This window comes from Sparassis crispa (assembly GCF_003851025.1).
Source record: "Sparassis crispa DNA, contig_000003F, whole genome shotgun sequence".
In the NCBI taxonomy this organism is placed as follows: Eukaryota; Fungi; Basidiomycota; class Agaricomycetes; order Polyporales; family Sparassidaceae; genus Sparassis; species Sparassis crispa.
Genome location: NW_020939750.1, coordinates 3139234 through 3160462, shown reverse-complemented (window position 1 = coordinate 3160462; position 21229 = coordinate 3139234). Strand labels below are relative to the sequence as shown.

The following is a 21229-nucleotide window of genomic DNA, read 5'->3' as shown; positions in this document are numbered from 1 at the left end:
TTTCGTGTTCTCTCTAGAGGATATGGACCGGGAGAAACAAAAACAGGAAGGGGATGAAGATGGTGGTGGAGAGACAGACACAGCTCTCAAAATTTCTCTGGTCTCTAGGCGATCATGCAGATTATCTATGTATGTATCTGCCACCGATAACTGGTTATCTTGCATTAGATAACTCCAAATCAGGACAATAGCGCCCATCTTACCATGCTTATTCCCTTTTGAAAACTACACCTCTGGACAATTGACTCAAGTATGAGTTCGTCGGAGCCGTCACGCAGGCCAGCCGCTCAGAAACGTAGACTCGAACCGGCGGACGACGAAGCCGGACCTTCCAAACGACTCAGAACAGAGGCCACTAATCCTGCGCCACGTACGGGCGGTCCGAGCACCTCGGGACAAACAGTGGAACTCGAAACCGACAGACTTGAAGCTGACAGCGGAACATTAGCCGCAGCCAGGCCTGTGCAAGGCGCGAACGGGGAAGCGTCTCGGACAGATGCTGCAGACAAAGGGAAGGGAAAGGCCAAGGACACCGACACTACTACACGCAAGGATACTGGGAAAGGTGGCGCGGACCCGTCGACGCACAAAATCAGGAAGCTTGTACCACCGCGACCATTCCCGACGGTCCCAACGTCCGTATCTGCGACGGGGCCACGCTCTGCGCACACAGAGGGAAAGAACTATATATGCATCACGCGTCATACACCACTGGGAGGGTATTTACGGCGGTGTAAGGACGTGATCCTGAAAGACGGGTGTGTGTTCGAGACCTAAACGCTTGTGCTACCGCAGCTGATCGTGTACGTAGGTACAAAAATCTTCACCTGAGCGCGATGGGTGCGGCAATACCCCACCTAATGCTGCTCACGGTCTCGCTCCCCTCTATCCTGCCCTTCCCCCCAGACGAAGTGCACACAGAGATCCTGACGGGCACCGTCGAGGTACAGGACGAGCTGATTCCCGAAGACGAGGACGAAGATATCTCGTACCGAACACGCGGGAAGTCGACGGTGAGTGTAGTCATCAAGATCGGCGACGGGGTAGACGAGGTGTTAAAGGGGAAGAATAAGAGGAAGGGGAAGGGAGGAGGGTACCAGGCCGCAGACACTGTCGGTGCTGCTGGTGGGAATCCTGGCGCTGGGAGAAGGGGGAAAAAGAATGGGAAGGCAGGCAGGCAGAATACCGTTGGAGGCAGTGGGCCCGCGCCGATCGTGGTGAGAGAAGACGAGATGGAGACTGTGTGAGGAACAGCCGGGAATTGTAAACAACGGTTGGGTGGTCCTTGCCGCACTATTGCAAGATACTGACAGTTGGTTGTACCCGCTGGAGTCGTCTCCAGTTTCTACTTTGCATCGTGCGTGGAATGCTACATTTAATAGCACATCGGTTAACGTTGAACTCAGTTTAGAGGAAAAATTTGGTGAAGAACGATACGGTAAATGGCATAGTATCGCTAACCTACTACCTGCCGTCGAGACATCCACCGCGTCGGAGCGAATGTGTACCCTAGGAGTCGACATTTCGCATACTCCACCGCCAGAAGCAAGCCTACAGTAGGTGACTGCAATGAGGAAGTGGGCATGCTAAATACTTCTGTGCGATTCATATGCAGATGATGGTAGTCCGCAGAATGAGTACACAAGCCGTGATAATATATTTTCCCCTCGTCAACCTCTTGTTGCGTTCGCGTGTGCGGGCCTGAGCACACCTCTTACCATATTAATTCAGCGGAGAAATCACCGAGCATTTCCAACGGCTGAATCTTGATCGAGGAAAGTATTGCGCCAACTCACCGTTCTGCACTCCACACCTGCGAAGCCAATCGTCGGATGCCGATCAAACTGCAATTGTGCGACAACAAAAGTGGAGTCCCACCCTCAAGGACAATAACCAGGCCTCAGGAAGACAAGGAACTGAAGGAACACACCAGCCTGGGGAGGGTTCAAACGTTCAAGACAGACAAGGCCGGAGGCTTGTCATGACGAACAGTCCATTCCACAACAGAACTTTGACCGACGCAAATAATCGTCACACTGCAGAGAAGCACATGGCCCGAGGTCGATGCAATTGGCATTAACAGACCGATCCCGGAGCGCGCATGCATCGTGGGCAGCAGCGATACCTGGCAATATACTTCAGAGGCGCCTGCGAGAGTGGCGTCTGCAGGTCGCGTATCCTATCATACGAACGCCGTTATGGAGAGAGCGCGATGAAAAATTCCTGCGGACCTCATGATGAAGAGGGCGCTGTGATTCAGCGTTTAAACAGAACCATCAGAGCAAGAAGACTGTCCGAAAGTTGTACGGGTGCAAAGAACGCACGGTACCGTATTCATCTGGCCCACCCGGCGTGTTGTACTGACATCATGGTCACGCCCAGTGGACGGAGGTATCTTTAATAGGCGTTCTCGCATAATGACAATGCAGGGAACCATGAGATTCCTGTATGGACACCCGATGATAGCCACCTAACAGCCAACGCGTCTGAACGCTGGACGTGTCATATAAAGTTGACTGCGGCCCTGCTGCAGCAATGACTCAATTCACACTGGAGACAACCAAAGATTGCAAGTCGGCATGATAAGACGTACCGTAGCTTTACTTAGGAACGCTCGTCCGGACTCCGAAGTGCGCTCCGTCTGAACCGATACGAGAGCCAGCCTCGAGACTATTAACATCTAGAACGATATTCATCGCGTACATGGCGGCAAATGCGTTAACGGCCTCCCTGCGGTTTGTGTGGGCGTCGAAGGACCGGATCCTCGGCAGCGAGAGAAGCACTCAACAGCATCAGCTCATTTCCGACGGAATTCAGAGCTTCTCAACTTCCACTGACGCTGATGTGATGAGTTGCCATGTTTCTTGGGAGTATTAAATAGCTTTGACCTAGAAGAGAAGCAGCGCCACTCACAGATGCCGTGACGCACACAGTGATAATTTCCGAATGTGACTGATCAAACGGCGACCCAGCTTCTGCGTAGCATTCGAGAACACCGCCGAACGGGACCGAGGAACAAACCTGCGATAGGAAGCCAACCACTGGACTCAACTGTGCCTGCTGACCGACCTTGAGACAGGGCTGCGAGAGACATACATTGGATATCAACCGCGGCTGTTCACAAACGCACTTGACTTCGTCCATAGGAAGTCGCGCACGCCAAGCTCATGCCAAAACGACCTCTTGAGTTTGCTGCACCACGTTCAGATAGCCTGCACAGAGCACCAAGAAGTCTCGTGATTGACAAAGGACTACTAGTAAGACTACAACGTTACCAAGATTACACGAGAGAAATGACCTGTCACATCGGCACCGGCGGAGGCATGTACTGCTGGGGACCACCAGAGGGAGGGGGCGGCATCATACCGGGCATCATGCCGGGCATGCCCTGCGGTACGAAGCCCCCAGGAGGAGGTGGCGGCATAAAGCCCGTTTGCGGGGCATACATTGACATATTTGGAGGCGGCTGCATGCCCATCGGCATCCCTGACATCTGCATGGGCATTGCCTGGGGCATGATCGTCTGCTGTGGAGTGAATCCAGGCGGGGGAGGGGGCTGTGCGAGTGCGCCCGCGAACTGACCCTGGTATGGCCCTTGGAAACCGGGCATTGGCGGCCGGGAGCCGAAGGCCACGGGCGCGGGCGGGGGACGCGCGGAGACGGGGAGTGCGTTGTTTTTCCGGGCTTGTGCAGCGAGAAGGCGTTCTGCTGGCGTACCGTGCCGCTCGCCCTTGCCGTCCTTCTTGAACGCGTATTGAACGGTGATCGCTTTGTTCATGAGGAACTGGCCGTTCATAGACTCGATAGCGGCGTCCGAGGATTCGAAGTCTGTATATGAGACGAAGCCATAGCCTTTTGATTTTCCAGTTCCAGGGTCGCGAGCAATCTGGGCAGCACCCCAAACATCATCGTCAGCAAGACATAGCAGCCAGATGAAGTGTTGCAGAACAGGCTAGATGGAGTGGCGCACCTTCGCTGTCGTTGCCATCACTCCGAACGCACTGAAGGTGTCGTACAATAATCGTTCATCCACGTTCTCATCAAGGTTTCCGATGAAGAGGTTCGCGCCTACGTCGAGTTGTTTCTTATCCGAAGATGCCTATCGGAAGACGGGGAACAGCAGTGCGGAAATGGAGAGGAACATCACGTCAATCGCACCACAGTAGTTTAAGGCCTCGCGACGCACCTTATTAACCCTTATTGGCTTTCCCCACAGCTTGATTTGATTCATAATCTTACAAGCGTATTCCGCATCTTCCTCGGTCAAGAACTCACAAAAGCCATAGCCTTGATGTGCCATAGATATACGGTCCTTGGGCAAATGGACATTGACTGTAAGCCAACGACATACTGAGTGACTGTGTGCAACCTCACAAAGTCACTGACGCACCGACGGGACCAGCTTGCAGCATTAGCTCCCAAACGAGCGCGTCCGAACATCGCTCGTCGAGATTTCCCTGTATGATGTTGTTCAAACAGAATTTCTTGCGCAAAACAAAACGCATGCTGACCAAATACACGGTCGCTTCTTGATTTCTGTCGTCTTGAGGTCGAGACATGGTGGTAGCGGAGGATCAGCCTGTTTGGCAATGTTTGTATCCAGTGGCATACACTTCTTTCATGCGGGCCGGGCACGGGCCAATGCTGCATCACTGCTTCGTTCCCAGTCTGTTCATCTTGGCCCTAAGACTGCATTACAGCAAAGATCATATCGTTAGGCCCATGGTCAAAAAATCGTGCGCAGGCGGGCGGTCTGCAAAACAAAGCTCCCGGTAGGTGGGACCTTAGCCGCTTACACCTGGGCGCGAGCGGCACCACCGTGCACGCCACCGTGCACGGTGGCGCCACCACCCACCTGAATTACCGGAGCGTTTGATTTCGCAGTCCGCGCTGTGAACGGATTTTTTTGGAGGGGCCTATCGATATGATCTTTGCTGTACATTCTGAATATGTCCTAGCAACTTTTCGGATGCTTTGACTGGCCAGGACTTCTCTGGCGCCGACGCATGTTTACTGCCAGCCAAGTTGCTAGGCCTGCAAGTGAAGAACTCCGCCTGACCTGCGTACTAGGTTCGCTGAATGAACTGAGGCACACGCGTTTGCGATATCTCGCGGAAGGGTGGCCTTTCGTGGGACGGGCATAACACGCCTTCGAGAAGCCGGATGATAGAGTGCTGTCGGAGAAAAGCCATCTTAAGTGCACGTAACACGTAACACCCAGAACGCGGGCGTCGACAGTGCACTTACTGTCATTTCGGCTCTAAGTACGCCGAGCCCACAGAATGGATCTCTGCTCTCTATGGAGCCTCGCTGCTCCAGGGAATACAACCGGAGGAAGGGATCAGACTCATCGGTGCGTTCTGCGCGTGTATGCAGGCTCTTCCCCTCATTACCCCCCACGTGTGGGTGCGTCGGTGAGCCTATTCAACTGGAATTCTCGATATCTGAATGTTCATGTCATCAGGGACAGATTGATCCGCTTGCGTCTAGGTACGTGGCTGGCTCAGAAGGGAGACTTCTTGATGCACCACACCGTTCGGGGCAAGAGAGCGTCAGATAAAAGGCCCCCCCGTCTGATAGACGCGGACTCCAGCTACTCTCCTAGCCATACGCTCAACGTCATGCAGAGCCGAGTCGTCCTCTTGTTCATCACACTCGTTGTGCTCGCATGTCTTGCGGTCGCTAACGCCGTCCCTCTCTACGACGAGGCTGCCATCAAGAGAGAGCTCAAGCAGTACAAGATGAGACGTCGTGCGAATCCCGCCGCGATCCGGGATGATGGCTGGAAGCCCAAACCCTCCAAGTAAGTGGTCGACATCGGTGCAGTATCGTGCCTAACCCATGGTCATGATCATCTTCAGGAAATGGCACGAGGATGTCGCTGTTCCGACTCCCGCTTGAAGGTCCTATGTATGTTTTGACGGTGAGTCAACATAACCCTTTTAAATGTGTTGCTGAAACACATCGCTAGAATAGATAGATATACTACCTTCAGACCTGCCGCACTTCATGGATATTCCCAGTAGCACTTCAGTGATATCCTTTCGTACCATTACGAACAGACTAGCTTCTGCGTAGAATATTTTTATGATGGTTGTTTCTACCAGTTACGATTCGAGGGAACCGCCTTCCGTTTGCAGCCACCATATGTCCGGAACACCGTTTGCCTATTTTCCTCGGACTCGTTGTGAAATTGTTGTGGTCGAGTATGAACTTCAAGGGCACCGCTTGTAGCGTTCAGTTCACTTGGTACGCTCCAATGGTCAACCGGTCATGCATCATGTATGGTCCGAGGTTTCACGAATACAGTTTGCGCTTGCAATGCGAACACTATATTGGATGCGGTGTGTATGCACGCGAGCACCACTTAGTGCTGTGGTAGAAACTTCAACATCGTCCTTCTAACTAATCCTTACCAATATGTACAGTGAACCTCTTAGTCTGTACAGCGCCATCGCTCCAGCTCATGGGTATTAGATCCCCCGTACCCAAAGGCAGACTATATGAACTACAGGAAGGTGAAGTATAACAAAAAAAAACAGGCGACTCCGGGGGCAAGGCGAAACGTGCCCAGCACATCCTGAGGCAGGGAGAGGAATGGCTTTATGGAGTTGACGAGCAGGTAGGGGAAGAGAAGATATAGGTGGATCGTGGCATGGCAAAGGCGAAGCGTCGTGAGCGATGGCGAGAGTGCGTAAAATGGCTGTCGGGTCTCAATTAGAGGATGACGCATTTTGGTCTCCTCTTGACGACAGGGGGCTCCAGGGCTGCGACAATCGCCTGGGAAGCGGTCACCACTGGCGCGGAACAATGAGGCGAGCATGCTCACCTCGTCGAAGACGTTCTTCAGCCCCTTCTGCGTCAACGCCGAACACTCCACGTACTTGACGGCGCCGAGCTCCCGAGCAAGCCGCTCGCCCTGCTCGCTCGTCACCGGCCTCTGCTTCTGTCTTTGCAGCTTCTCCAGTACCTGAGGATCCTCCCGCAGATCGATCTGTGTCCCCACGATAAGACACGGCACACCCGGGCAGTGGTGGTGCACCTCTGGGAACCACTTTTCCTTTACGTTCTCGAAGGAAGCTGGTGAGGTGACACTGAAGCAGACGAGGAACACGTCCGTCTGTGGGTATGATAGTGGGCGCAGGCGATCGTAATCCTCCTGACCTAATTAAGTAAATGCAAATACGAAATATGACGATAGATTAGCGCGAAGAATGTGAACGATAGGAGTTCGAAGCGTACCAGCAGTATCGAACAGTCCCAGAGTGTACGGGTCGTCACCGATCATAACCGTTACCGCATAATTATCGAAGACCTGCCCGCGCGGTCGCATGGGTCTCTCGAGGTGTAACAAAATACGTGAACTGTACGCACGGTAGGAACATATTCACTGGGGAACTTGTTCGTAGTATATGAGATCAACAGACAAGTCTACAAGACCAAACGCGTTAGAGGGACAGTATACGTCACGGGAGAAGCATAAGTACACGAACCTTGCCGACCGCACCGTCTCCTACTACTACGCACTTGATTGTCTGCATGGCTCTGCGAAAGGTCTAGTATATCTGAGCAGTAAAGCTAGAGGAGCTGGAAGACGTGTGAGCGCGCGATTTGGGTTGAGACTGTTATAAACTAGTCGGGGACAGTGCGAACCACGGTCGCGTGTCGAACCTTGACGCAGCCAACGAGACAACCAGCCGCTCACCTTCCGCACAATATGTTCAAAACAAAAGGCTCACCTTGATAGTGCAGAAGACGAGCTGTAGACGATGATAATCTTGCAAACACAATGTATGTATCTTTAGACGATCTGAAACACCGAGCCAAACCACCTGAGCAGGAGATCACTGCATAATTCCCGACGCCAAGCAAACATTGAGAAGGGGGAGACGAACCTTATGGAGGCACGAGCAACGTATAGCACACGACGCAGAACTCAGGTGTCGACGACGGCGGCCGGAGGACAAGCAACGACGAAGTGCCAGGCTGCCTTGAGGAGTCCTAACAACGCCCGTTCACTGCCATCTCCGGCGGCCCTGCCCTAAATGAGATGCCACAACGATACAAAACTTTGTTATCATTTTGTTATCGTTTTGTAACTGTCCCTTCTAACCACTACCATGCGGATTACAATTTAGGTAACAACCTTACAGCTTTACTGAAAAAATGGCGACAACTGCACCTGCACTCGTCGATTATCAGGTATCAGACACCAATAAAAGCACAAGGTCAAGCGCAGGCAATCGAGTTCACACCATTCTAGGCAGATTAGGAATGCTTCTATAGTCACTAGTTATTCAAGCGACACTCTACATAGCTGATACTGGGCAACCAAAACTGGTACCCGTCAAACTTTCATCCTGAGGCTTGAGTTTGAAGCTTGAAGCTTGCAAGATTTGTCAATGTCGGACGTTCGCAAGCTGGAGCGTGTAGTAGTTGGTATCCCATGGAACCCCAGTACAAACGTTGAACGCACCTCGTGAATATTCGGAATCTTCACAAAATCATCGAGAAATTGGCGGGTAGGCCCATTTCCACTAATTCCTGCGCGTTCACCTGCTCCCATTTCCACCGATTACCTGACTTCTTGAGACGTCCGACATACCAATCGTTAGTGTCATTATCCTCCAATTGTCTGAAGACATAACCGCAACACATTGTCTTCTGCAATGTTGGTAGCCAATTACGGTGTTCCAAGGCTTGGGCTATGGGTTTCAACCCAGCGGACATCCTACGTTAGTAATGCGGATGCCAGTTTCCGTAGGCTTCCATCGTCCATAACGTCATCAATACCCCAAGGAAATCATCGTGAGCTGCTCTGAGTTCTCTCTCCTTTGCTACGCGCAAAGGTTGGCCAGCGTAGAACGCATCCGTGATGGAACCACCTTCGAGGTGCCTAGCAATCGGCTCGATGCGCGCATCCAAAAGTTCGAATGCGAGGCTGGGATTCCCATTGCAATCGGGACGATAGCGCAAATCGAACACGATGCATCCCTTGGAGTAGTCGAATGATTCCTCTCCTCCCCCAAGGTGCAATGCGGAAAAGATGGCCTTCTCTATGGACCATGCATACACCTCCGTAAAGTCATGAAGGAGATTTACGCGTTCCTCCTGGGTTGAGTCGATGTGTGGTTCAGACCATAGCCCAAAGCGATCTTTGAACTGTATCTTTAAGAGTTCTCGCTGAGTGAGCTCGCAGAGAGGTCTGTTGAAGCTATACTGAGCCAGAAACGTGAATGACAGAGAGGAAAAGCGCACTTGTGAGTCTTCCAATTTCGCTGTTGACACACTCTGCTGCAATACGCAGAACCCTTGCAGCCACTGCACACTTTGAAGTGTTCACCCGCTGAGGGCTCCTTTCTACAACCCTCGCACAGCTTGGAACGGAGAGGTTTTGTCGCTTTAAAGAAAACTTTCTGGGACATAGCAAAGTCTGCGGGTGATGTTGGCCTACACGGGTTTCATGGACTTCCGTCAGGCCTGTGAGAAAAAAAGCTTTGCTACGTGGCCTGATCCGTGGTTGTCCTTCGGTTGCAAGGTGCAGATTGAGTATTTGGTGATCAATTGGTCGGAGCTAATTAGCGGTGCCAAGCTTGAGCCAGCCCCTTGGGGTTCGGGAAGGGCGAACATAGATATTGAATGATTTATAGAGTTATAGCACAAGTCAACAGGACGCTTTGTTCGTTGTTAGACTCATCTTCTACCCTCACCCGCAAGTACCGAGGACGCCCCGCTACAATTGGAGGTGGATGGTATCGTCCCGCAGCAGAAACAGGATGGCACGCCATAAAGTTGACGAAAGTAGAGCGTCTAGGATATGCCACAGCCATGTAAAAATCTGGAGAACCTAGGCCCGGAAATACTAGCATGAGCATTCCAGCTGTCCAGTCGTGCTGCGGCCCGGATCGCAAGACAAGGGAGCCCTATAGGCATTCTGAATCTCTTCAGGCAAAAATCTGGGAAAAATGAATAAGGCGGTTGTGTGAGTGGTGCAGCAGGAGGATATATGAGTATGAGAATAGTCTCCAGCTGCAGTGGGCCTGACACTTTGCTTCAAATTGATACCTCAACGTTCAACGTTTGAAAGCTTCAGGATCATTGGGATATATTGTGAAAGTTCCGAAGTCATGATGTTTCCGTGCGCCTGACCGACGCTTCTTCCCACGGGCTTCATCGTCTCACTGACAGTCACCGTTTAATTCACGGAAATGTCAGTAAGCATAGCGGTAGATCCTGCAAAGTAAGTCAGATTTGAATTGCCCAACATAACAATGGCCATGACACCAATGTACCAGATGGAAGCATCTCCCACCACCCCCGGGGTTCTCTGCGTCTACAGCGGTATACCTCTACATCCCTTTGTTTTTTCCTGGCTAACCACCTTTCCACCGCCTCTTCACGGTAGTCCAAGGCCCCTAGCAAAGCCTCTGCGACTACAGCTGCATCATATGAAAGCCTGAAGGCAAAGCGCGCATGGGAGTTCGCTATTTCACCGGCAAAGTCCTTACCAATGCAGGCGTTCATGCTCTACATGTCCGGCGGGGGCGTGCAAATATTCAGCATGGGTATCGTGTTCATGCTCCTCAGCAGCCCGTTCTCGAACCTCCTTGCCATTAACACCGGTATGTTCGTCGCGCGTTTCGCTCAGTTCATCCCAAATCCATGTCCGCGCATTTCACTCAGCATTTGCGCAATTTGCGCCGAGCAACGCGTCACCGAAGGCTTCGACGACATTGCCCGTGCAGAAGATCGCGTATCTCCTCTGCAACCTCCTCACACTCGCGTTGGGTCTGTGGAAGTGCCGCTCAATGGGCCTCCTGCCGACAGGGACGGGAGACTGGCTGGCGTTCGAGACGCGTGGGCAGGCGCGTGTTTTGTTTCTCTGTCTGTGGGTCGATTTAGTATTCATAATGCGTATTTCAGCCTCCGGAGATCCTGCTTGTTTGAAAGGGTTCTCCGGACAACTCCATTGCTCGGCGGCGCTGTAGCTTGGTTGTCCTCAGTTACGCTATTGTGTTGTTGTTATCTGTCATAACTTATTGCATTTCTTACTCTGGAACCCAAGACTGTACGCCAATGCATGCATCCGGTGCCTCTCTATAAAGGTGACGCTGTATCTACAATCCCGAATCGTATCCTGCAAATGACCATTCGGATCGTGAAGTGTGCACTGCTCGCGCTGTTTCTCGAGCTCGCCGACGCAGTGACTCGCTGGATGCATATGTTCTTGTTCTTGTGTTCATCCCATTAACATTGGAGTTACACGCGAAGATCAACAGCTTGCTCCCTGCTCCACAAATGTCGTTGCGAGTCAGTTTTCTGTGGAGCGCATCCGCTGGTTGACTCGTGTCAACACATTCGGATAGTCTACTACGAATAGGTCCTCACTTGGGCGATCGTGCGGAGGTCCAGGCTGGTCGTAAAGACTCTGAGCACACATCCCTGGGCCGAAGAGATCTGTGGTTGACGAGGAACGAGGCGTTTGCAGTAAAAACATGGTAGATGAAATTAATTGATTTTGTGGGAAGCCTACGCTGACTGAGGTATCGGGGCATTGACCAGCCCTGTCGCTCCCTACGGTGAACCTTGCGTTGCGCAGCTCCCTCTGCACCTTGTCCAATCAACCTTGCTTGGTATGTAGCTCCTGCTAGGTAGGAGCCGATTCTGCTGGTACGAGTCGAGCTTCTCTCCGGTCTGCCTGAGTATCTACCAGTTGCGTGCGTGTGTCATCTAGGGAGGCCCGCGTAATATACAACTTTGCCTGCACGAAACTGGGAGGTGAGTGCAACTGTTCATGCGTGGAGATATGTTTTTCAGAGCTTAGATGCATAAAATAAATATAGGGGCCATCGTGGCAGATACAGGGAAGGTGGGGAACAATCACGAGAAGTTCAGCTGGAAGGTCCTGTGGGAGCGTAAGCGATATCGTGTTGGTAAGAAGGATAATAACATACCGTTGGTTACCCCGTTGCTGAACGGCGGCAAACACCGCCATTACATCCGCATGCATCTCTACGATCTTCGACTGCATCTCTAGGATCTGCGCCTGCATCTCTGCAATCTGCGCCTGCGTCTCTGTGATCTTCGCCCCCAACTTCACCTCTACCGCTACGATCTTTGCCTGCACCTCTACCATCCCATCCTCTAGCTTGATAATAGATTTCTTCATATCATCAAACTTGCGTGCATCCGGAAACAGATAAGTACAGGTATGGATATGAGTACCTCGAGAAATGGTACCTGGCGTCAACATCGAAACATCGGACGACCCGGCAGAAGGAGTGGGCCTGTGAGCTGAGTGAGTGCGGGGAGGATTAGAGATAGGTCGTGTGACATACAAGTCCATTATTGCTGATGTCAAAATGGGTAAAGGGCGATGGTGAGGGGCACGACGAAGATGCGATGGAACGGCAGAGAGAGGCTTCATGTCTAAGTACTATTTGTCAGTTAATGGGGCTGGCAAATGTGAGCCGCACTTGCAGTCAGCCTCCGCTTTTTATCCTCGAAGAATCGGAGGATTTCCATATTAAGAAGGAAGAGTCGTTCACCGATCTCGGATCGGCTTTTGGCGGAAACACAAGATCCGCTGCGACTCTGTCATGCGGAGTCGCCAATAATTAATATCCGTCCTTCGTACAGTATGCCGCACTGTGCTGAGCCCGGGAACTACATCCTCTCAAGGTCATAGAAAACGAGGATATTGACTCCGCCATTCGGAATTTACACGTACTCGCCATATATTGATCGCCTCCATCTTGGAAAGCATCATTCGCCGTCGACACTGGCCTACCGTTACCCTTGTTACGGGGGAGCACGTCCTGAATAGCTGACGGCGGACGCTGCTGGAAGGTGAATCAGAGGCGCCATACCGCAACACCCTTCAAGATCAAATTCCAGTTTCAAATTACTGACCATGTTCCCCGACGGGTGCGGCAGATGCATAGCTCGATGGCCCTGTCCAGCTTTCCTGAGATACCTGAGAAGGTCTACGGAGTCGTGGCACTTTGGTGTGGTGTGAATGTCCATTCCGAACGGCGACACAGACAAAGTACGTCAGTGCAGTGTGTCCACCTCTACTAACATATTTCACTAGCTCACCCGAGTCCAATAACCTGACGTTCGCAATGGGTCAACTAATAATGAGGAGAACGCGTTGGTGTGGTCCTCGTGGATCTCGCTTATCCTACGTCATGATCAACCTAGAGAGATTGGGCGCATTATATGAGATCTCGACGGCGTAAATACGAATGCGAAAATCCAGTAGATCGTTTCTAGTCATTCGACCGCACCCGAGTGGTTTGTCACCTGCAGTCAATGGCCTTCATACACTCTTGGTCGCCGACTGCACAACAGCCTCGCACTTCCGGGCAGCACCCGCATGCGTCTTGATCCACGCAGTCCCCGCTTTGCGCACCAGCGCGCGGCGCGCGAATCGCTCATATCAATATACACCAGCGCAACGTTGCGCGCGGTGTGCGCCGCGAGCGTCGTCGAGTGAGCCGCAGCAGGGCCATATCTGCAACGAATCAAACAAGCCATCAGCGCGCCGACCGTAAAAACTACAGGAGACGCACTTGTGCTCAACCACGGCTGCCAGGCGCTCGCTCCCGACTTCCCACACGCGCCGCGCAGAGTCGTCCACCGACGCGAGTACGAGGTTCGCGGAGAGCGCGAGGCGGTCTCGCGTGGGCAGCTGCTGCTCAGCCGCGGGCATCTGGTTTGCCTGTGTACGAGGTTCCAGCTTCTCGGGTTGAGGAGTATGGGTGCGCGAGGGCGGCAGGAGCGGCTTCTCCCCCCTCTGGCTTCCTACTTGGCTAGCGCCCGCATCGTACGGTGGCGGAGGTGCGTCGGCCTTCTCCCCGTCCGGTCTCGTGGCCGCATTTGAGGTGGAAGTGCTAGTTTGCTGGGTCGAAACCCCGCTGACTACGCGCGATAAGAGGTCATCGATAAAGCCGGCCGTGCGATGGCTTAGGCGCATAGCCTGCCTGCTGAATACTTGCGCACTGGAGAGTGCTGCGTGTGTGCGGGGAGAGGAGAGGATCTGGAGCGGGAGGGGAAGGGGTACCGGTGCGGGAGACGAAGATGGGGTGGGTTGAGCCGCGGACAGCAGGGCGGATGAGTCTTCTCGCGAGTCGGGGGTACGTGGGGCAGATGAGGCAGATGAGGAAGAGGCGTACGGAGAGGGTGTGGAATGATTGATATAAAATGTCGACGCCGTTGTGATGCCGCTTAGCAGCACGGAAGTAGAGGAGTCTATAGCCCAGCTGTACCACGACGGCGCGAGACAGGTCAGTACGGTGGGCCCGCCCTACAAAAGAAAAAGCATACATACCTGATGAATGATGCAGACCTGGTAATCCAATCCTGATCCTCAGGCAGGACCGCCCGCACAAAGATCTCCCGCGCTGCAGCAAGCGCACCGATATCGACAGCCTCCCCCGCGACCCCACGCTGCGCTCCAGTGCTCCCAACATACGCATCATACACTTCGGGCGGGAGCTCCAGTACGACCGGGCCCGCCGTTGGCTTCTCGCCAGATCCTCCTGTAGAGTCTCCATCCCGAGCAAGCGCAGCGTCTTCCGTCATCCGTAGATCCTGTAGTAGCTCGCCCACCACTTCCCCGCTCGTCTCATCCATCAAAACCAATCGACCGCGCAGATCATCCCGCTCTGTTCCCTTGCTGCCCGCCCCCTCCAGAGTCCCGAAGGCGGATGCATCGTGCCCCACTTGTTGCTGTGCTCGCGGCTCCGTGTGGAATTGGGTGTATTCCGCAAATATGGCGTCTAGCATGTTGAGATCTTCCAGGACGCGGGGGTCGTCGGCAGACGGGGCTGGGACATGCAGGCGGATCGCGTCCGAGGAACTGAGATCGGCATGGTCGCTGGGTGGCGTAAGACAGTACAGGGTATATGCGCGTGAACCAGTGGAAGACAAGGTGCAAATTATGGGCCGCGAGGGATCGATGGGCAGCTCAAACGCATTGAGGTGGAGGATGAGATACGACAGACCTGTCGGAGGAGTAGCATCGGTAGGGTCACTGGCAGACGAGGACAGTGAGAACGGCGCATGAGTCAGGACTGAGACCGTGAGGGTGCCGGAAGTAGATGCGGTTGGCGTCTCTAGTGTCACAAGCGGAAGAGCGAGAAGAACTGATGCTTCGAGCTCGGGATGCGTAGACATGGTTAGTTGCGTGAGTTCCACAGAAGATTGCAGTCGATGCAAAGGAAGAGATGGAGGATACACCGGAATGACAGTGCAGCAGACTCACTTGAATATTCCCGTGTTCCGTGCCCCGTACCCCACTGCAAGGTGCTGGCTGGATCCCAGAGACTATAGGGCAATACTCAGAAGGACAAGGCGAGACACAGAATCATGCCTTCCATTAGACGCTATCGTACAGCCTAGACTACACGGAGAGAACAAGCGGCGATCAACTCACGAACTCATCGACGTCGTCCCAGCCGCGTATCCCTCAAATCTGAAAACCTCCTCCAGATCCTACCCGCACACCACCGCTCAATCGCTTACATCAAGCTAAGATCAAACGAACCACTCACCAGCCACCACGGCGCATCACCCCCGCTCCCGGTCGCGCCCTCGACGAAGCTCTCCTGTAGCCGGTCCGTCAACGCCCACCATCTCCGCGTCTCCGCGTCCTCTGCCATGTCGCGCATGTCAGCGGCATAGTCCGTGCCGGTGTACTTGAAGTGCGCGACGAGCAGGCGCAGCGGCGCGTAGTAGTGTATCGAGTAGTCGGCGATGTGGTATCGCGCGAGGGCGGCGAGGACTCCCGGCCATGCAGCGGCATGTAGGGCCTTGTATTCCTGCTCAGCGCCAGGTTTCAGCTGCGATGAGATGGGAGAAAGGGGATGGCGCGGTCAGCGTTTTGCGTTCAGTTGCGGGAAGTGCAGAACCTTGATGATTTGGCAGATTCGTTTGCTTTCGACCGTAGACATGTTCGGACTGTATTGATATATCGAGATTGCAGCACCGCTGTTGTTTCTTTCGGTGTAGAAGTTACGCAAAGCAGACACAGAAGAGCATAATAGACAGGTCGCTCTATCCATCAACGAGCTGGCGGACCGATGAATCCGCGAACTTGGGCGTGTTCCGTGACCTGGCTAGCCAAACCTTCTGACTTCGAGTAAAAAAATCAATGATCCTTGAGGGGGAAATCCCATACACAGTAGCACTGTCAGCATAAGAGCTCTGCATTTTCTGAGAACGGAGAAGATGTCAAGAAAAAAATCTGTGACCTGTCTCATGTCGCGACACAAGACGATTCAAACTCCGCCACTCACCGCCTCCGTCGTGCACCACCACCAACCACCGCCCTCTTAACAGCGTACTCGTCTTTTCATTTTCTCTTCGTACATACCACTCTGCACATATGACTGAGGGCAGCAACTTCGATTACCTGTTCAAGGTGCGTGTTCACGGTCATGCTCAGGAGCGTCCAACTGACGACGTTGGTATTGCATTTGTTTGCAGGTCGTCCTTATTGGAGACTCCGGCGTCGGGAAGTCGTGCGTCTTGACCTGCCCTGATTCCCTCTAATGCTAGCTGACCCTACCCGTTCTGCCCCGCATCCCTTTGATGCAGTAATTGTGGGTGATTTTTGAAATGAATGCGGGGAAGATACTGACGTGTGCCTGTTCCTTCGTTGCTGCGGCAACAGTGCTCTCGCGGTTCACGCGCAATGAATTCAATCTCGAGACGAAGTCAACCATTGGTGTTGAGTTCGCCACGCGGTCGATCAACGTCGACGGTAAGACGCTGAAAGCGCAGATATGGGATACAGGTGCGTCATACTGTGTGTTTGACTCCATTGCGACGTCCCTGTTTTTGTGGCGTCGCCCTTGTACTTGGTCGCCATTGTTCGCTGTTATATGCGTGCAATGTTGGGATTTGAAAACACAGGAAGGCTAATAAAGACCTATAGCCGGCCAAGAACGTTACCGTGCAATCACAGCTGCGTAAGTCCTCGTACCCATCCACTCATTCGTGGCTTATTGTGGGCCGATCTCGCTGTGCAGGTACTACCGCGGTGCGGTCGGTGCGCTGCTCGTGTACGACATCGCAAAGCACGCGACATACGTCAACGTAACGCGGTGGCTCAAGGAGCTGCGTGATCACGCAGACTCGAACATTGTCATCATGCTTGTCGGGAACAAGAGCGATTTGAAACATCTGCGAGCGGTCCCCACAGACGAGGCGAAGGCATTTGCAAGTGCGTTACACCTTGTTTTCATTCGCTGCAGGCGGGGCACTAAGCACAATACAACATAGCGGAGAATGGTTTATCATTCATTGAGACGTCAGCGCTGGACGCTTCGAACGTCGAGTCCGCCTTCCAAACCATCCTCACCGGTGAGTGACGCTCTCTACTCCCTAATTTTCACAGACCGCTCACTCCTGCGCTCTTGTTATTCCATGCAGAGATCTACCGCATCGTCTCCAGCAAATCACTCGAGCAGTCCGCCGACCCAATCAAGCCACCGACGGGCGACTCCATCACCGTGAGCCCGAGCGTGGACAACCACGCCCACCAGGGTAGCAAGTGCTGTTAAGTGTGCGCCGCCGCTCGGAGGGTTAGAGGACGCAGGAGGGTTAGAGGACGCAGGAGGGTTTGAGTCGACGGAATGTCGGACTGGGGGTTCTTGTGCATAACTCTACATTTTACTTGTGTTCTTACTGTAATTTCATTCGCTTGTCTATATGCCTGGAGTGTGTATGCTCCTCCGCCACTTATTTATGGAACATGCATAACACAAAGTCGACTGGTGTATGTGCCTATCCTACAGTGACTTTCAGGTTTAAAAATTCCAAGCGATGGAAATCGCGAAGACAAAAGGGTTTGCGAGGGACACGGCCCATCTGCGCGAACAGACGACACATCCTGTTCTCCTGAGACTAACTCGGCCCATCCTGCAGGTTGCGGAATTGCTTCCCTGGCCAGTCAAGGACAGATTACACCAGTCCGTGCCGCGCCTTCCGGTGCGAACAGACATGGTTACCAAGTTTTTTGGAGGGGATGGTCTTGAACCAGCGCACAGACGAGTGAGTCCGTTGGGGCGTTAGACCACCTCACATTCCCGGATAAGGGCCACTACAGCCGCTTCGCTATTGTACCATGGACACTTGCATGTAGCAATAAATTATTATTATTATTTACCACACCTGCTATTGTTACGAACACCGGGCCGGGATGATTCAAGATCTCGCAATCCCCGTTTGACACTCTTCAGGCTGCTACAGCACGTAGGCAGAAGGCCTGAGCCTTCCTGCAACGTGTCCCTCTCGTTGTTCATATAAATATTCTCACCTCCATCTGCACCTCTATCTGCAGAAACACCCCGGTGAAAGATGATCTCGCTACTGCTCGCGCCTATCGTCGAGGTCTACAGGTTCGCCCTCACCCCCATCGCGCCATTCACTTGGTTCGGCCTGTCATTCAGCACCCTCGACGTCGCTGCCGCGGTACGCCTCTGCGTCGCGCTGCGCCAGCTGCGAGAGAAGCACTACCAGGATCATGTCCAGAAGGTCTCAGACGCGGACAAGAACTCACACCCGCAGATCGAGCGCAGGTCTTGGTTGCGCGATGTCTCCGCGACCCTGATGGTCGTGTATGGTGGTGAGGCAGTGACAGGTATGTCGAGGTCCGAGGAATTCAGTGTGCGATGCGCTGACGCCGTTGTGTCCGCGTCAAGCTCCTGCGCTGGGCATCCCGCCCTCGTTCATGATCTCCGGCGCGGTCCCCGCATTCTACGCCGTAATTCAGGCCCTAGTGGACAGCATACCCAGCATCCTGTATCCGACGCTCTACACTGAGCTCCCGGTATCGATTCTTGACGGCTTCTCGCGTGCATTTCTCCTCTGCACGTTCATCCCGCCGATGGTGCTCCAGCACTCATGGAAGTCGGTCTCCACATCACCCTGGAGCCTCCTCCTCACCTCTCTGGTACGCCCGCCCACCTAGATCCCTGCTGACATGCTCACCCACGCACGAACGCGTCGCAGGCGACCGCGAACGGCGGCTTCTTCTTCATCAACCTCTTCTCCTTCCTGCACCCGTACGCACTGACGCTCACGACCCCCGCGGAGCTGCTCCCATACGGGTGGACAACGGCGGACCTCTGGTGCGCGCCGCTCATCACGGGCCTCTACGCGCTCCTCACGCACGCGCAACCCTTCTGGGCGAACGTGCATGCCGCCGCCGCCGGCGCGCTCGGCGCCCCCGGCCCGAGCGCCGACCCCGTCGACCCAGAGGTGGCGCGCGCGCTCTGCGCCGCGGTCCTTGCGACGGTGTTCGCGGCGCGCACATATCGGACATATGGTGTGCCGCCGGCGAAGGTCGGTGTGAAGCTGACGGGGGAGAAGACGAAGGTGCAATAGACATGATGGCCACGACGCATAGAATAGCCATTGGTTGGCCATTGGCACCGTTCGTAGTGCCATGGTGTGCATGTATATTGTCAGTTACGTAGAGGCTTATGATGAATTCCTGCTCTCTCTGCACTCTCCGTGTACTGAGATAGACTACTTGACACACTGTGAGTGTGGCTGAAGTTTCACCTTGCTAACTCAAATATCCGTGCCGTGCGTGTCCACCTACATATGTACCAGCCAAAGCCGGTAACTGAGGCCTTGTCCATACATGAAAGTCGGGTGTTGATGATGGAGTGACGAAGCGGCAGAAAATCTAAGAAGAACATCCACTTGAGACATTCCAGAGAGACGTAGTGAAACATCCACTGCAGATGTTATATAAGTTGTATAAGGACGCCATACATACATTACACCCCCCAACCAATGCGTCCGCTAATTATAGATATCATAACGATCCTGTATCCCCGTGGCTTTCTTAACGCACGGCCATTCGCCGCACCCATCGTATCTGAATTCGAGCGAATGCAGTGAGAGCTGGAGTTCTCCATTGTCAAATTTCTCCCGAATCAACGCTGCATCCACCGGCTCCGTAGGATTTTCCTGTAGAGACAGGGCTAACTCAAGCTCGACAGCATAAGCCTTGACCTGTGGGACAATGATAAGAGGCATCAAGGATAACCAATAAACAAAACGCACTATATCCGATGACTCGCGCCACCCCTTTAATGTGAGCTTCCTGCCCACCATGATCTCATTGTATGTGCCCATGTACAGCAGCTGGGGTTTACCATTGGGTGCTAATTCGTCGCTTACGACGAACACGTCGAACATCTTATATCGTAAGTCGCGCAGCTTGCGCGACGCGGTGTAAAACTGGAAGTGGAGCCCTGGGCCGTTAGCGCAGTCAGGATAAGTAAACGCGTTCTTAGACGACAGTATCAGCACTCGTGGCCATTTCAGTACTTGGTCCCGATTCAGGGTCTGCGATACCTATGCGTCAGCTTCATTCCGTAGGAACGCAAAGATGACACGAACAGGCGACTTGTAAATGATGATGTCGTCCCAGTTGGTGAAGTTCTCTTCGAGGAAATCCCTCGTGCTGCCATTTGCCTGAAGGGCGCTCATAGTTACGATGGCCTTGTGGACATGCTGCTCGCTATAATTGGTTGGATAAGTCTCCTCTAAGAGTTCCTCGTCTTCCGCATTAATCGAGACGGCATTGGAAAGGACAGAATGCTGTTCAGGGTTGTCGACAGCGCCAACAGACGTGTTAGCGCCATGTAGGGCCACACAAGAAGACTATGACAGACTCACAGTTGTGCGTGGATCCATCTCTTCAAAAATTCTTCAGCGCGTCTGTGTGAAGGTTTGTCTGTTGAGGGAAAGTGGGCGTTGAGATCCAGGGTGAGCAGTGGGACTGAGTTTATATAGACTGGGGCCGGGCCAAGAAAAGCAGGAAAATTCCGCTTGCATTGTTGTTCAACCTGATTGTGCAAAAGCGTGTAATGCACAGCCGCTTGGCATTGCCGCTTTAGTGGGCCACGCAGCCCTAGCAACGAGCCAAAGCTGTGTGCGCTTGCGCCCACAAGATGCTTTGCTTTAATGCACCACGATGCGCACGCCGCATAGCGAGAGAATAAATTGGCTGGGCAGATCCAGGAGGATTAACAGCAAAGCAGATGTAGTAGATGACGTTACGCCACATCGTCTGTACAACAAATAAACAGCGGACTTCCAGCTGGTAGTGACCACAGCGGAAAGTATCCTTCTGGAGATTGTATTGTCGAGTGAGATCGTACAGAGGCTCCGAACGGAGAAATTTATGACTCGGAGTTCCAGC

The 21229-nt window shown here is 53.3% G+C and overlaps 11 protein-coding genes across 11 annotated transcripts; 5 read left to right on the top strand and 6 right to left on the bottom strand.

The window, feature by feature from the left end:
* Positions 1–252: 252 nt before the first annotated feature.
* On the top strand, positions 253–1247 carry SCP_0411480 (hypothetical protein; the record flags this gene model as incomplete). Its single annotated transcript, XM_027757875.1, has 2 exons — positions 253–758; positions 812–1247. The coding sequence occupies 2 exons, from the start codon at positions 253–255 to the stop codon at positions 1245–1247; spliced, it is 942 nt and encodes a 313-aa protein (XP_027613676.1).
* Positions 1248–3301: 2054 nt separating this feature from the next.
* Positions 3302–4559, bottom strand: SCP_0411470 (Spliceosome-associated protein; the record flags this gene model as incomplete). The annotated part of the gene is made up of 5 exons (XM_027757874.1): positions 3302–3886; positions 3971–4099; positions 4187–4332; positions 4391–4457; positions 4512–4559. The coding sequence occupies 5 exons, from the start codon at positions 4557–4559 to the stop codon at positions 3302–3304; spliced, it is 975 nt and encodes a 324-aa protein (XP_027613675.1).
* Positions 4560–5370: 811 nt separating this feature from the next.
* Positions 5371–5901, top strand: SCP_0411460 (hypothetical protein; the record flags this gene model as incomplete). Its single annotated transcript, XM_027757873.1, has 3 exons — positions 5371–5414; positions 5465–5803; positions 5862–5901. 3 exons carry the CDS (start codon positions 5371–5373, stop codon positions 5899–5901), a joined length of 423 nt encoding a protein of 140 aa, XP_027613674.1.
* An 816-nt stretch (positions 5902–6717) lies between these two features.
* On the bottom strand, positions 6718–7541 carry SCP_0411450 (Cell division control protein 42 homolog; the record flags this gene model as incomplete). Its single annotated transcript, XM_027757872.1, has 5 exons — positions 6718–6780; positions 6830–7164; positions 7243–7315; positions 7375–7431; positions 7494–7541. 5 exons carry the CDS (start codon positions 7539–7541, stop codon positions 6718–6720), a joined length of 576 nt encoding a protein of 191 aa, XP_027613673.1.
* Positions 7542–8736: 1195 nt separating this feature from the next.
* SCP_0411440 (hypothetical protein) lies at positions 8737–9425 on the bottom strand (the record flags this gene model as incomplete). Its single annotated transcript, XM_027757871.1, has 2 exons — positions 8737–9205; positions 9259–9425. 2 exons carry the CDS (start codon positions 9423–9425, stop codon positions 8737–8739), a joined length of 636 nt encoding a protein of 211 aa, XP_027613672.1.
* Positions 9426–10208: 783 nt separating this feature from the next.
* Positions 10209–10947, top strand: SCP_0411430 (ER membrane protein complex subunit 4; the record flags this gene model as incomplete). The annotated part of the gene is made up of 5 exons (XM_027757870.1): positions 10209–10240; positions 10296–10341; positions 10406–10622; positions 10684–10865; positions 10924–10947. The coding sequence occupies 5 exons, from the start codon at positions 10209–10211 to the stop codon at positions 10945–10947; spliced, it is 501 nt and encodes a 166-aa protein (XP_027613671.1).
* A 1226-nt stretch (positions 10948–12173) lies between these two features.
* Positions 12174–15180, bottom strand: SCP_0411420 (hypothetical protein; the record flags this gene model as incomplete). The annotated part of the gene is made up of 10 exons (XM_027757869.1): positions 12174–12178; positions 12241–12287; positions 12339–12429; positions 12481–12492; positions 12731–12842; positions 12913–13002; positions 13099–13183; positions 13415–13516; positions 13575–14264; positions 14333–15180. 10 exons carry the CDS (start codon positions 15178–15180, stop codon positions 12174–12176), a joined length of 2082 nt encoding a protein of 693 aa, XP_027613670.1.
* Positions 15181–15435: 255 nt separating this feature from the next.
* SCP_0411410 (hypothetical protein) lies at positions 15436–15956 on the bottom strand (the record flags this gene model as incomplete). Its single annotated transcript, XM_027757868.1, has 3 exons — positions 15436–15498; positions 15558–15845; positions 15915–15956. 3 exons carry the CDS (start codon positions 15954–15956, stop codon positions 15436–15438), a joined length of 393 nt encoding a protein of 130 aa, XP_027613669.1.
* Positions 15957–16390: 434 nt separating this feature from the next.
* On the top strand, positions 16391–17570 carry SCP_0411400 (GTP-binding protein; the record flags this gene model as incomplete). Its single annotated transcript, XM_027757867.1, has 8 exons — positions 16391–16426; positions 16492–16526; positions 16603–16607; positions 16679–16801; positions 16943–16976; positions 17037–17230; positions 17290–17370; positions 17440–17570. The coding sequence occupies 8 exons, from the start codon at positions 16391–16393 to the stop codon at positions 17568–17570; spliced, it is 639 nt and encodes a 212-aa protein (XP_027613668.1).
* A 796-nt stretch (positions 17571–18366) lies between these two features.
* SCP_0411390 (hypothetical protein) lies at positions 18367–19395 on the top strand (the record flags this gene model as incomplete). The annotated part of the gene is made up of 3 exons (XM_027757866.1): positions 18367–18649; positions 18711–18961; positions 19021–19395. The coding sequence occupies 3 exons, from the start codon at positions 18367–18369 to the stop codon at positions 19393–19395; spliced, it is 909 nt and encodes a 302-aa protein (XP_027613667.1).
* A 426-nt stretch (positions 19396–19821) lies between these two features.
* Positions 19822–20721, bottom strand: SCP_0411380 (hypothetical protein; the record flags this gene model as incomplete). Its single annotated transcript, XM_027757865.1, has 4 exons — positions 19822–20034; positions 20086–20370; positions 20425–20625; positions 20704–20721. 4 exons carry the CDS (start codon positions 20719–20721, stop codon positions 19822–19824), a joined length of 717 nt encoding a protein of 238 aa, XP_027613666.1.
* Between the last annotated feature and the right edge of the window lie 508 nt (positions 20722–21229).